Source organism: Pantherophis guttatus, chromosome 1 (genome assembly GCF_059756535.1).
Source record: "Pantherophis guttatus breed Tessera chromosome 1, ASM5975653v1, whole genome shotgun sequence".
Lineage (NCBI taxonomy): Eukaryota > Metazoa > Chordata > Lepidosauria > Squamata > Colubridae > Pantherophis > Pantherophis guttatus.
In genome coordinates this window covers 193,856,632-193,871,143 of record NC_142063.1, presented here as the reverse complement: position 1 = coordinate 193,871,143, position 14,512 = coordinate 193,856,632, and the positions used below count along the sequence as shown (strand labels likewise).

At 40.7% G+C, this 14,512-nt stretch overlaps 1 protein-coding gene across 3 annotated transcripts in view; it reads right to left on the bottom strand.

The window, feature by feature from the left end:
- Positions 1-14,512, bottom strand: part of MEIS1 (Meis homeobox 1) — a 176,289-nt gene that overhangs the window by 158,662 nt on the left and 3,115 nt on the right. For all 3 annotated transcript variants that reach the window (XM_087882276.1, XM_087882278.1, XM_087882277.1), the window contains exons 3-6: positions 12,650-12,791; positions 12,056-12,106; positions 11,282-11,332; positions 9,855-10,001 (exon numbers count right to left, since the gene is read on the bottom strand). In XM_087882276.1, the coding sequence (XP_087738402.1) occupies positions 9,855-10,001; positions 11,282-11,332; positions 12,056-12,106; positions 12,650-12,791 (391 nt within the window). The remainder of the gene's footprint in view (positions 1-9,854; positions 10,002-11,281; positions 11,333-12,055; positions 12,107-12,649; positions 12,792-14,512) is intronic.

Below are 14,512 nucleotides of genomic sequence, written 5' to 3'. Positions count from 1 at the left end.
AACCAAGATAAATAAAATAGCTACCAAACAACCAACAAACAAGATTTGACATGTTGAGTCTGAAGAAGCTGATACAGATCTAACATGTCAAAAATTCACACTACACACTAACAGATGCCAGACCCTTAACTAGACATGATAGATCATAATGAGATTTTCCAGTGATCTCCACTAAATTAACAAAAGCAGCCTCAATGTATTGCAAGAGTTCTAGTTTCACCTACATTCTCTGCATTAAACTATTTCCTTCTACATAGAAGGGCACACATTTCAAACCTCAGGACCATGCATCGGCTCTAAATTAAGTAACAAGAGCAGGAAAAACACAAGGAGCTAGATGTGGGAGCATACAGAAGACAAAAGACATATTATTTCATTCCTGACAGTCAATTCAATATATGTCTCCTCAGGAGCCAGTTCTATTGAGTTCAATGGAATTTACTCCCAGGTAAGTGTATTCAACACTGGATACTCAGTTGCTTTCTTAAAACTATTTGTATTTAATGGAGTCTACTGAAAATAATGGAAATAGTTTTACAACACTGACTGTGGAACATGCACTAATATAGAGAGCATTAGAAATAGAAAGTAGGAAGAAACAATTAAATGTTCAATAGATTTGAATTATAAAACAGATAATAATTAGAACAAGTGCAGTGCAGTGTTTTTCTATCACTAATAATATATGGATAATTAGAAAAACTGAAAAAAGAAGAAACACTGATTTGATTCAGCTAGATATAAAGAGAGTATGTATCTATTTAAATAAAGCAATATACACAATTAAAATGTTTAAATGGTTATGCTAATGAACAAAGCTAATTAATAAAATATTGTATTGATTTTATCAAAAGTGGAATGATAGAATGGAATAATATGGAATGATAATTTCTAAAATATTAAGATTAGTAGAATAGTGCTGTACGTTCGTTCTTTCACTTTTAGAACTATATGGATATAAATCTTAGATTACATATCATCCACGCAATTAGCTACTTTAAAAAATAAAATATTTTGTTTTAACATTCCTGCTGCAATGTTCACTATTGACGACTGAACTAACTGAACTAACTCTAGGTGTACGTGGGCATTTATTTAGTAAGAACATGTTTGAAGCATTATTTTGATGAATTCTGTAATTAGGAATTCTATTCCTAAGCATTCTTCTTTGGATATAAGGTTCACAATTTATGTTTCAGTGAATATTTCATTTATTTACACGAAACGTGCTTCCATCTACAGATTAATTTTCAAGGCTTCATATTTCTTAAGATTATGTTTCTTGTGCATTTCAAACAATAGAAATGAGGCAATATTCTAAGGAACAAATCAACCATTGTACTGAATATAATTAATATTATAGACAGCACATGCTCTGGTTGCCTTTTTTCTTCTTCCTTCTCTAACATTTCTGGCATAAGATTTAGAGACAGAGAGACAGAGAGAGCGCTAATATATGCTAAATGAACTCCACAGAATGCTGTACATACTGCTTTGATCATATACAGTAACAACTTCCATATTTAGTTTTGCTTACAAAGTCTCATTAAAATTACTCAGAAATATGTATTCTGTGTATGAGATAGATATCACAAAATCTTACTTTCAGACAATCTCAATATGTCGTAAGGTAGTTCGTTATCCAACATATCCCCAGTTAGGTCAACAAATAGCAATGATTCCGAATTTGGAAGCCCTCCCACAAAAGACTTAATTTAAAATTACCATAAATGTTAGCCTCAACTTTAACAAGAACCACATATACAATTTTATTATAATACATATTCCGGTTAGTATGCTTTAGTCATTTCACACTTTTGATAATTTATATAACACACAAACTGAAATTTACTATGATTTGTTGGCTTCTTTCTTAAATTAAGACCAAGCTCATGCACACCTGAAGAAACTCCAATATCGTGGGGATGTAATCAATCCCCAAACATTTGTGAATTTCAATTCTAGTATGTGTTCCTAGAAAGTTTGTGAAGAATATGTTCACACAATTTTTAATTATAACTAACTATATTCTCATTTTGTTGAAACATCAATTTTCAGGATTTAATCATTTAAATTTTGAAGATTATTGCCTCAAAGTAAGTGCCTAAAAGGGCTTATTTAGGCTACTATCTTAAATATGCTTGCATAGAGCAATGAGCATATCTTCTTTTCAGATAAATTTGTGCACGTTGCAGATACATACTTGATGAATATATTTACAAGCTATTCAGTCATTGCATTCAGCTCTTTGGTTAAGTGTTTAGTTTCATAATTCTGCCATACTCTAAAATGTACACTTTTATCTAGAAGCCTTATTAGCTCCAAGTCCAATCTTCCTAACTGGAGAGTTTAAGTCTGGAACTTCAATCTAAAAATAAATTTCATCAGACAACTTGCCTTAAACTGACTGACATCATTACCCCAAACCAAAAGTATAACATGGGAATGTATGTTGTATTGATTTCAGTGAGATGTACATTGAAGCCATGTGTTTATGAGCAGGCTGTAAAGCTCTTTTGTCTTTTCCAGTAACCTGCTACCAAGAGGAAAATTAAATAATATTCCTCCACAGAAGAATGTTTGCGATCTATGTAAAGCTTTTGTGCTTCTGCTTGCTCTGTTTTTTTAATTACTGTAACCTATGTATTTCAACTAAATACGATGATTACTATTATATCTCAAATCCTATAACCCGTCTACGACCATCCACGCATCAAGGTTGCAAACATTTAAGACTCTTAAAAAATGACTGAGATTCTAGTATCAGTTTACTATCCCTTCAACAATTTCCTTGACAGTGGAATCAAATAATGTTGAATTATAGACCTCCTCACAAGAACTCTTATTTCATTTTTTTTATCATTTCTCTGCTAGCCCCTATAGGAATTTGGCTGTTTGCCAGTTTCCATTTATATTTCTATATACATACTGCATTTGACTTACATAGGAAGATTAAATGATGATTCTGTCAAAGATTATTATTTTTATATTTGTTAACATTTATTTTACACAAGAAAAATACTGTTGCCTGAATACATTGCGTATATGCTCACACATTTTATTTGGATCTGTGCTAGCAATTATTTTATACTGCGGTGTCTTCAAAAAAAAATCTCTAGTCAATAAAAGCAACTTGCATATACATTATTGAAAGGTAAGTGTCATAATCTTTTACAGCTCACCCAGTGGCACCTGAAAGCTGAGATGAAGCAACTTACAGTGAAGACTCCCTGGGCACTGGTTGAAAGGATAAGAATTACCTATGAAACCAACACCCTCTTCTATGATTTACGGGACCACTTTGTTCTGTTTAGTCTGAGACTGTATATCCACATATACATTTTCCTACCAGCAACAAGGAGCACCTTGATGTTCTTAAATGATTATTTATTCTGATAAACATTTTAAGAACTATGTAGATATTTAACTGATTTGTTGGCAATACAAAGCGGAGCCCTTGCAAAGAAAAAAGTGGCATCGAACTTCATTAAACTTAACACCCAATTAAATATACATTTATTTACATTCACAAATTCAAACTCCAGTTCCTATAAAACAGCTTGTTAATTATAATAAATCAGTTTGTCTCCTGAAGGTATATCAAATGTAGTGATAATCTGTAGATGCTACTATTTTGACATGCTAAAACCTGTAGTTAATTCTGGGAAAGAAACTATTATCATCTACTCTGAACATCCTTCTAGCAGAAAGGCTTATATAGAAACATTGTTTAATACTTAGAAGTGATTATTTAAATTACAATACATGGAGTAGCAATAAGTTATAACTTTATCCTTAAAAGGACTTATCCTTCTATGAGGATAAGAAGAATTTTACCATGCTCCAAAAAATCTAATAGGCTTCTCATCACTTGGCAGAATGCTACTAATGACCAATTCACAGTGTTTGTTATTGTTTTGTAAACTGTTGCAGTATTTATCTACAGTTTCCCTTCAGGGAAAGTGGAATTTATATGAATGTACAAGCTATCAGAATCACTTTTACTAAAAAACAAATCCAAGTGATTTAAAGGAAGCTTGGTTTTGGATCTGCTTAGCATTGTTAAATTACCACAGTTAGAATTATGTAGCACAATCCTATTCATATTTTCAAAGAAGTAAATACTAATGCAACAAAATAAGTCAATTCTTCAATAAAAGTATTTCAAAATTGCAGTTTATCTGTCAACAGTTGCTATGATGGCATAAAATGCTGAGAATAAGATACATTAATATCTATTGGTAATAAAAACATGTTCTTTTAAAAAATGCAATAAAGTACTTAAAAGCTTATTAACTAACATCCAAAACAACTAAATCGTAAATATATAACATGGATATAAAAGTTGATATGTACAGGTACTGCTTTATTGCTACATTGTAACCATAAGTATTTTACTAAATATATATTCCAGGTAAACAGATAAACGATAAAAATATAAATTCTGTAAATCTTCCAATTTTTAAAATATGTAACTAAGTGCAATTTAACATCCTGATACTAGTACGCAAGGTTCATTTCAAAACTGGATAAAGAGTCAACTTACATTAAGGGAAACAACCTACTCACGTATTCACAATATAATCTGTGAGCTAATATTAAAGGCTAATCACTCCTTAGACGTGCAAATGAGGCTCAATTTAATTTGTGCAAGATTTATAATTCTGAGGTATGTTTACTTGTTATGTCAAAATAAGTGAGCTTAAGATGGAACTTAAGTATTGAAGTCAATAGGTTTTGCTTTTAAAATGAATATATTTTGAGTGAAGGAGAGGGAGGAGGAAGAGCATGGTAGTTTCATAATTGTTGGAAATAAACTGGATAAGTGGATCAAACCCACTTTTCAGTTTTAAATAGCAAGTTCCATACCAGCTCATCTGTTAAATTAAAAGGTGTGCAGTTTTTATTTTGTTTTGGTATATTCCAAAGTTGAACTTCCCATGCTCTGTATTAATACAAGCAATCCGCATACAAGTTTCAAGGAAAAAAATTCTTAGAAATTAACTCTCCATCACCATTCTCAATCCTAAATTTTCAATTTTCTAGTCAGCTTTGTACAAAATTTCTATACAAATTGTACAACTATTTTAAGTTGATTTAAAAAAAAAGTATTTATTCTGGAGATAAACGTTATTTCCAAAAAAATATTTTAGGCTCTGAAAGTCAATCTGCTGGGCTAAAAGAATTGTTACATTATGGTGATTTCTCACCTCTACCCAAGTCCCATAAATTTCCTTCACTCTCTATAAGCAGATGGCCAGTTCAAGGAGACAGGGCGATGATTTTTATTCCCTCCACTAGATTCTGAAGTAAAATATGCCACTGTTACACCTTCTACCTGACACATACCTAACCTCTTCTAGAGCAGCAAGGATTCCCTCTTAAATGTTGCCTGGTTTAATTTAACACATGCGCGCGCTCTCTCTCTCACACACACACACTAGTTAACTAAAGTGTGCCCATACAATCGTCTTCCTTTCCCAATGTAGAAGGTTCCTTAGAGAAAAGGTCGGGTGTCACTGAGGCTCCCTGCCACCACTGAATAGCAGCAGACCAGTGATACCAGAGTCACAAAGGCCTACTCAAGCCTCAAAGGCAGAGCAAGCCCTGGGCCACTTGCTCTCCCTTATTCCTCCTTTTCCCCGCTGGGCGGGTGTAGCTGAGAGCAGACACAATTGCTGGCTTCTTTGGTGCCTTTCTTCCCTCTTCGGTGCTTTTCCCATCCCTGCCCACTTGCCCCATTGTCTTCCTTGGACCCGCCGTCAGGGCATGACTAAACCTCAGCGGGAGGCCAAGGGAAGCACAGGGTGACCTCTGCCTGCCTCCAAGCTCTGTTGCTTACACTCTTCTCTCTCCCCCACCCCCCACACACCCCAAGGAGCAAAAAACCTTCCTCAGCGCCCCCCCCCCAAAAAAACCGATGCCCTTCCTTCATCCCTAACTTGCTCACGGACCCGCCCTTAAACACCAGACCCTGTTCGCCATTTCGCAGGCCTCCGGGCACCTTTCCCGGGGAGGGGGGGTGTAAAACCGGGACTCCCCGAGCGTGGAACTGAGGAGGCTGCGAAAGAGGACCGAAGGAGGGATAGTGGGCGGTGGGGGGAACGACGACCTGAGCGCTTCCCCCTGAGGCTCTGTTAGGCCCGCAAGCCCGCCTTTTTTCTGCGCGGCCGCGGGAGCCTCTCGGTTTCCAACCTCCACACAGCAAACAGCCGTCTTATTTTTTTCCCCCCTCTCCCCGAGGTAAATCTCTGAGCTCGCAGCCTGCTTTCAGCGACGGGAGCTATACATACATACCTACATACATACATACATATGTTTTTCCTCTAGTCAGGTTTTTCCTAGGTAACCAAGGTTTTTCTGCAGCCCTAGCTCAGTGGAATCACATCCAGGTTTTTCTGAGCTAGGGCTACAGAAAAACCTTGGTTAGGTAGGAAAAACCTGGCTAGAGGAAAAACACACATAAATCCTACGAAGAAGTAAGAAAATATATATATTTTCTTGTGTGTGTGTGTGTGTGTATATATATATACATACATACACATACATACATACACACACACACTGGGGGAGGGGGAGGAAACATGTTAATTTATGTAGGCCTGGAAGGAAGTAGGGGAAGAGGAAGGCTTCAGACAACTGCTTTCCAGGACAAGACTGTCCGCTCACGCAGGGCAGATATGTAGGCGCCCTCGCAACCTCTTGCTGGAACCTCCTGCGCCCTGAGCAGGAGGTTCTTTCGGTCTTCGGGTGACACTGAGGGATTCAGACGGCCGCTTCTTTCGTTGTTTCCCGCCGCCTCCCTCCCCCCACCCTCCCGAAAAAAGCCCTGTCGCCTTCCACCATCTTCTCTCTTGAACGCCTGTCTACACCTGCGCTCTCTCGGAAGGCCAAAGAACTACTCCAAGCAAGCAAAAAGTGGATTCTCCAGTCCAACCCCAGTTTAGTCTTATTAAAGCCCGGCCGGCGCTCGCTTCTTCAGAAAGGGCCGTGAGCACCGTTGAGCAGAAGGGGGCGCCAGCCAGCGCAGAACCCGGGATCGGTTGTCCAGGTCTCTGAGGTTGCCTTTGGCTGGAGGCTTGGCTAGAAGGGCGGCCAGCCGTCTTCGCCTTCGCTGACAGAAAAACAAAAAAAAAACAAAAAACGAGGATTCACATTTCTCTTTCTCCCGCCAAACCCACGCTTTGGCTCGCTTTTGTTCCCGGGAGGCTACTAAGGCTCTGCGATAGAGGCGAAGAAAGGTGACCAAACTCTGGAGACGTTAAGGATGAATTGGCTTAACGAGCCCGGGCGGTTCGCAGAATACCGAAGGGAGGCTTGTAGCACCATTTTTGAGTCGCCCCTTTTATTCAAATGCCTACGCTTTTGGTTTGGCCTCTTCGTTTTTATTTTTATTTTATTTTTTTGCCACCATACGTAGATGAACCGGGTCCTGGTCGTACAGTAAAGGGACCTGCCATCCACAGGCCAGCCTAAAAACAGACAAGGCGACCTGCTTGTAAACTGGTTGGGCCACATTCGTAACAAAGAAAAGGGGGGAACTTCGCTCTCTCCCTCGGGAGAGAGAGGAAGGGCGTCTTTTGAGGAAACAAGAGATCAAGCCTTGCGGGGGTATCTCCGAGGAACGCGCCGCAGCCTTCGCAACACAGGCTGAGAAATGGGCAAACTACCAGACGGCGCAGGCGCAGTAACGTTAAGCACGGGGCCAAGGGATACTTGTAGCTTCTCCGCCGGGCTCGGAATGGTCTGGCAGGCGAAAGGCAAGGAACCTTCCCCAAAGTGGATTGGGGGTTTAAAAAAAAAAAAAGGGAAGGAGGAAATATTCAGCCGCCCATTAACTTTTCTGCTTGAAGAGACCAAAAAAAAAGACAATTCAGAGATGGCCTATTAAAGCTCAGATGAGCCGCTATAAACAAATATCGGAAGGTTTTTAAAGGGTATCAATATGCGTGTGTGCGCGCTCGCATATTTGCCGCGTCTAAACTTTGGGGAAGTTTGTCAACGTCTTGGCAATGTAGAGAATGAAAGAGAGGTGCGGGTGAGAAGGAATTGAAGGGGGTAAATCAAGCTCCTCGGTTTCTTTCCTTGAGCACAACAACAACAACAAAACTCCCATATTTTGCTTCCGCTTTAACAAAATAATGATTCATTGGGAAAATGGGGCATAAATCTTCATTTTGGACGCAATTAAAGTGTTGATTTCATTCATGCCCCTAAGCGGTTCTTGTAATTTGCTCAAATAGCTTTATGTACCAAGCACTCTGAAGCTTTTAGAAACCTATTTTCTCGTTAGACTTGTTGGATTACAATTTTGATTCCACAACAGCCCTCTTCAACTACAGTCAGCGATATCTAACGGGGCGCACCAGACCCCCCCCCCACCAAACCGCAGCCACCCTCCTTCCAAGGTCTAAAAAGTCAGCAGAGACCACTGCCGGCCCACCCATGTATACATGCAGGGAATGAGATCCTGACAAGCAAAATTACAACCGACTTACGAATCTTCCATTGCTCATTGAATACTTTTCAAAAACGGGCATTTTGTCCAAGGGCTTCATAAAAATCTCAAGGCTGCGATCAACACGTTGCTTTACCTTCTGTACCATCCCCAGGAACGGACACCAGTCACCAAAAAGAGGGAGCAGCAGATGAGGAGCACCTTGAACCGAACTGAGGCATAAAATCGCCTTAATCAAGCAACAACATTCTGATCAATGCCTTCTCAAAACAAGAACTCTGCCTGCTTTGATTTCCCGCAAAACCAAACAGAAAGTCTGTCTAGAGCTACAGTCCAGAAGTCTCTTTGGCTTTCAGAAGTCTCCAACATAACAGATTATAAAGAAGGAAGAAAGTTGGGAGGGGGGGTTGGAATCTGTTTCTTTTCAAAGGAGGCAGTAATTGCAACTAAACCGCCGGCATTGCCCATTATTGTCACCTTCCGCAACGCACTACGGCCAATCATTGTAGTGTTAAGGAGCATTGATTAGTTAATATCACTTCTCCGTTTTAAACCAAAATGATACTTTTGTTTTCCTTTCAAAAGAAAACACACCTTATTCCAGCGAGGCAAGAGTTCAGGCATGAGCACAGGAAGCCAGGTGAAATTGGACGGTTCAGACGCGCCCCGCATAGATTGCGCAGGGCCTACCCTTAAGACTATTCAGATACCCCAACTAAGGGGACAGCCAAAGAGGCAGAGATGACACAGAGCAACCGCAACATCATTCTTTCCCTCACTATCTCTTGCTGCTTCTCCTGATTTTATTATTTCTTTTTCTGCTACATCCAATAAAGCCCAATGCCCTTTCAGCAGGCAATCTTCGTACAAAGCAATGCTCACTGAGGTCTAAAAGCGTTCGGCCAAGGAAAACTGACAAGACAGGCTAATGAACCGTAGAGACAGGAAGAAAATAGCCAACGTTTGCTAGATTTCAAACCTTCTCTTGTCTTCTTTCCCCAGACCACCAATCTCGGATTTGACTCTTCCTCTCTCTCTTTTCCCCTCTCCCACCCCTTTCTAGCATCCCTTTTCCCGGAAGCCCCCACGATTCACAAGTAGAGCCTTCTATTGTCATTAAAAAAGGGAGTAAATAAAATAAAGACAAAAATTAAAAGCGACAAGGAGCAGGTCAAGTTTGAAGGCAATGCTTTTACAAGCTCATTCCGCCAGGTCGAATCCCGGAGCAAGACTTAATGAAGTAATAATAGCCACATTATTCAAAAATTTTCATTTCGATGGAAATTTATCCAAAAGGGACTTAATCATATGCAAATAATAAAAGAGGGCGTAGTGACCCGGCAAACGATCTGCATACAGATTTGCACAGCAACTGCAAAGCTGGAGATGACCATACCTGATCTGTTAGGTTTGCTGATCTCGTTATGTCTTCGCTGTCTGATTTTGATCCGCCTTCTCTATCGTCTATCACCAAATCGATTGGCATTTTCCCTTTCAAACAGCTAATGTACCGATGGCAGAAATTGTCACACAATTCGTGTACCTGCATTATGACAAAGGTAACAACACCAAAATATAATCAAGGGCATGTTAAGTGAAATTGACAAGAGCAATCAATTCCCCTCCCCCCTCGCCTGACATCAAAAGTTCTAAATAGGGGGAAACAGACTGCAATTATTCCCCCGAGACGCATTCAGAATTAAGAAGAACTTTCTTTTTCTGGCAAAATAGAGATATCCCAGAAAATTGACAGTGACAAGATGATTCACAGCCTACAACATATTCAACACCCGTGTTAAATTCATCTGCTCTCAGAGCTGTGACTATTAGTGAGGTAGCCTGCATGGATGACATTTAAGGTAAACTGTTTAATTTTACCCCGTTATAACATCACAAGCCTTTTCCCAAGGAGTCTGTGGACACAAAAGATCCCTTGCTCCAATTGTACAAAAAGTTGAATGCTCTAAAAGTACGTGAATCCACGACCTCACTTTTTGAGCAGCTGTAATATTTTTTCCACTGCAAACAGGTCCATATTAACCATTTATTGCAAAGCACAAGCAGGTCACTTGCTACCGTTGGGGGGGGGAATGTCTAAAATGGCCCCATTCATCCCCTTTTATTGTATGTATAAATATCATATAAGGGTAGAATATTGTTTCTACCCTTAATATATATAATTAAGGGTAGAAACAATATATTAAGGGTAGAAACAATATTCCAGGAGGCCCTGAAATGTTTCTAGTCCAGTCCTACTTTGAAATGTGCTTGGGTTCCATAGTATTATTAGTAGTAGTAGAACACATATTCAGATTGATCTGATGACTGCCTTCTTGGGAAAAGGAAGGAGTAGCCCCCACAAAAGAAACAAGAAACTGACACATCTAGCAACTCTGGCTTGTTTCTGCAAAATGTTGCAGGACAAACTGTGCCCTGTGTGTGACCCTGCAGATGGCTCTTTAAAAGAAAAAAGGGGAAAGGGGGGGGAGGGAGAACCCTGAAAAACTAACTGAAAACTAAAGTACCTAGGTAGAAATAGCTATCCTACGGGAAGAAGCACAAGCCGAAAGACAAGCATCCTTCTAAAATATTACCCAATGCATTTGTGCAAAGGTAGTAAAAAGAGATACAAGGCCAGGGCGTTAGTGATCCAGATTTTTAGTGGCTGAAATTGTAATTAAACTGCGATGAGAAATGGATGCCATGATTGGTTTTGACACTAATTACCAAAAGGAAAGACATTTATAGAAATTCTGCTGTAGCTTCAACTTTATGAAATATTATTAGGTAGGGGGTGAGGAAAAGAAAAAGAGAGAGAGTTACCTTCTCTAATTCCAACAGATGAAACCTTAATACTTGTATGGCTTGGATCATCTGTAAAAATACAAAACAATATAAGTCTCTGTCCCTGATTTTAGGGTTTCTCCAATACTTCTCTTCCTGTTTACTATCCAGGAGTCACTGTATGTACCTTCTTGTATATGCAGGCATATGCTTTGATGTGTGTGAATATTTTGATTTATTACAGCAACACTAAAACTTAAAAGCCGTCTTTCTGCAGACTGTTTAACAAAAAGAAAGCTCCGATTTTTACTTTTGACCGCTGTTGCAATGAATTGGCCAAATTACACGGATCATAAATATTTCTTTAGCAAGCGGTAATGTAGATAGTAATATTGCTGGTCCAGTAGAGCCAAGCAAATTTAGGAACTAGGCTGAGGAGAATAAGTTTCCATTGCAAAGGACTAATTTAATTTTTTCAGAGTCAATTTGAGTCGAGATCTTTACCTCAAACTGCCATTATTCCAGGACTACCCACCGGTCTCTAACGCAAAGATACCTCGAGATTTGCATAATCGCAGTTAAGGTAAAATGAGGCAAATGTCTCGGACACGCCACCCAACTTCGCTTTTGGATTGTGCTCCTGAAATGTGGTTGCCTGGACCTCAAAAAGTCCCCAGCTTGTGGGTTGTTGTTGTTTTTTTTTTTTACTATAGTATCCACCACCCGCATTCTGGGGGGAAAAAGGGGGGAAAACTTGCCTCCTAAGAAAACAGGGAAAACACGTATGTCGGGCAGACGTATCTGAACTCTTACCAAGTTATCCAGTTCGGGGTTAGAAGAAAATAAGGGTTTTTCTGCTCGTATCTAGACACAGGGTAGAAAAGTCCGGGGCGAAGGAATTAAAAAAAAGAAGAAAGAAAAAGCAGTTTGAGAGGCCGAGACAACTCGGTTGTATTGCGTCGTTACCCTTGCTACAGTACATCGCACCCCCTCCCCATACAAGCACCCCCACAAACCCACCCCCAAAACCGAAAGAGCCGAAAGACTCAAGCAAAGGTGCCCAGCGCGCTTGCTAAGCCTGCCGGACAGCTGTCTGCTGCGCCTATGTCCCCATGCACCAGCAGCGACCCAGAAGCTGGCAGTCTTCTTGGGAAAGTGGCCAGGAGGGCGGAGGGGGTAATCGAAGCCCTAGGGCGACCCTTCAAGTCAGAATGTGGGTCGGAGGGCTGCCCTCTCTTCCGGAGAGGAGGGGGGGAGAGCCGGAGCGAGAGGGAATCGAGGGGCTGCGAGGAATGAAGGCAAGGCTAGGAGGAGGCGGGCGAACCGTCCTCGTTCTTCCCGGGAGGGTCGCCCAGGCCCGGGGGAAGCGCACCATGGATCAGGGGGCCCTAGGATGGGGTTGCTGACCTGTTTCGCGAACACGGCTATATCTTCGTTGAAAGATTCGGAAGAACAAACGTCGCCTCCCGCTACCCCGGGCTCCCGGGGCGTGCACGTCGCTAGTTCACATTTCTCAAAAATCAGTGCTAAGAGTGGGAAGAGGGGATGTCTGAAATGGGGGGAAAAAAAGGGTAAGAGTCACCAAAGCAAAGACCCCCGTGAGCCGCGCGGGCTCCAGGAGGCCGGGCTTCGGGCAAAGCCTGGTCTCCGTCTGGGAGAAGCCCCCCCACCTCCTCCCGCAAGTGAACTTTCCAGCCCCGCGCGCTCCAACGCGCCTAGCCCGGCACAGCCCGCTCCCCTCCCCTGCAGAACCAGAAACCTGGATCCGAGCCCTGATACCCAGTCTGGGTTGCCCATCTGAAAACTGGTCAGAGGACCTGAGCAGCGTTAGCTAAGACTATTAACCAAATGGATTTAGCAGCCATTTTGAATCCACTTCCCGCCCCCCCCTCCAGCTTCGCCCCCCACTCCCACATGCACTTTAGGTCTGGGATGGGGAATGAGAAATTAGCCTTGGGATTTATTGTAATTGTTTTCAGGGGGAGCGGGTTAAGGAAAGGTACTTGGGTAAGCTAAATTGTCAAAGTTTCCCCATGGGGTGGGGGGGGGAGGGAGAGACAGAGAAATAAAGGTTCCCTGAAAGGAATTTGAACTGTTTATATGTGGATCACCAGCTCTTCCTCCCAGTTGGATCTGGAGATTATGCTTTTCCTTCACAAACTCAGTAAGGTAATGCGGACTTATTATTGGATGTGAAGGTACACTGCGGAACTAGTGACTTTTCACATTTTAAACTTTATTTTTAACGTGTTAATAGGTTATTATTCACTAAGTCAACATCATACTCCTTTCATCTGCAAGCTTCCCATTCACCTTCCCTTCTAACCTCTTTGGGGCTGCAGAACTGCAAGTAATCAACACGCAAAGGGGTAAAGTATGGTACTTAAATATGCAGCATTTCTTCAGATTCCCGTAAATAGCAGTGGTGACTGCAAAAGGCAAATTCATCCGAAGTTATACTGAAGGAATAAATTAAGCTGCACACTTAAAAAAATTTTTTTTTAAAAAAAAATCCCACATCAGATAAGCTCCAAACCTTATCCAAACTCAATTTGGGGGAGGGGGTGTAGAAGGAATTGTGCAATTAGTCCTGAAGTTCTCCTTTTAAATTTGAATTTAAAGGAAGCTGTCAAGTTGTTCTTTAAAAAGTCTTAGTATAGGGAGAGGAAAAGAAAACGTATTTTATTTCTGTATAAATGTAATGAATACATTTCTTAATACTTCGTAAAAATACCTACTTTCAGAGAAACTTCTATTTTTATTTATTTTATTTTATTTTATTTTCTACCATAAAACCTTTCTTTCTCCTTCTTTCTCTTTCTCTTTTTTAAATTCTATCTCTCATTCTCTCTCTCCACTTTTCACACGACTTTACAGCTTATTGCAAAAAGTTGTAGCCAAAACAACCAAAGGACAGTTTCAATCCCGCCTATTGAAGTTGCTAAAAAAATAAATGGGGAGAAGGGCCTTTCTTTCTGCACAATACTTCCCAGATCTTAGGGGGGAGGGGAGGCAGTCTAAAGTTTGCAAAGTGACACATGCATTTTCTTTCTAAAACAATTAAATTCTTTGAATGGGGGGGATTTTTATTTGAGGTCCAACAGAGGTTAGCAAGAGCAGATCACCACAGTAAAGGAATCCCACCCCCATTCTACAGCTTTCCTAGTTTGAGACTAGGCAATGAGCTCCATTTGGCCTTGATCACTGGGTAAGTAAGGGTGGTGAAAAAAAGAAAGAAAGAAAGAACCAGGGAGAAGCAGCACATTTTCC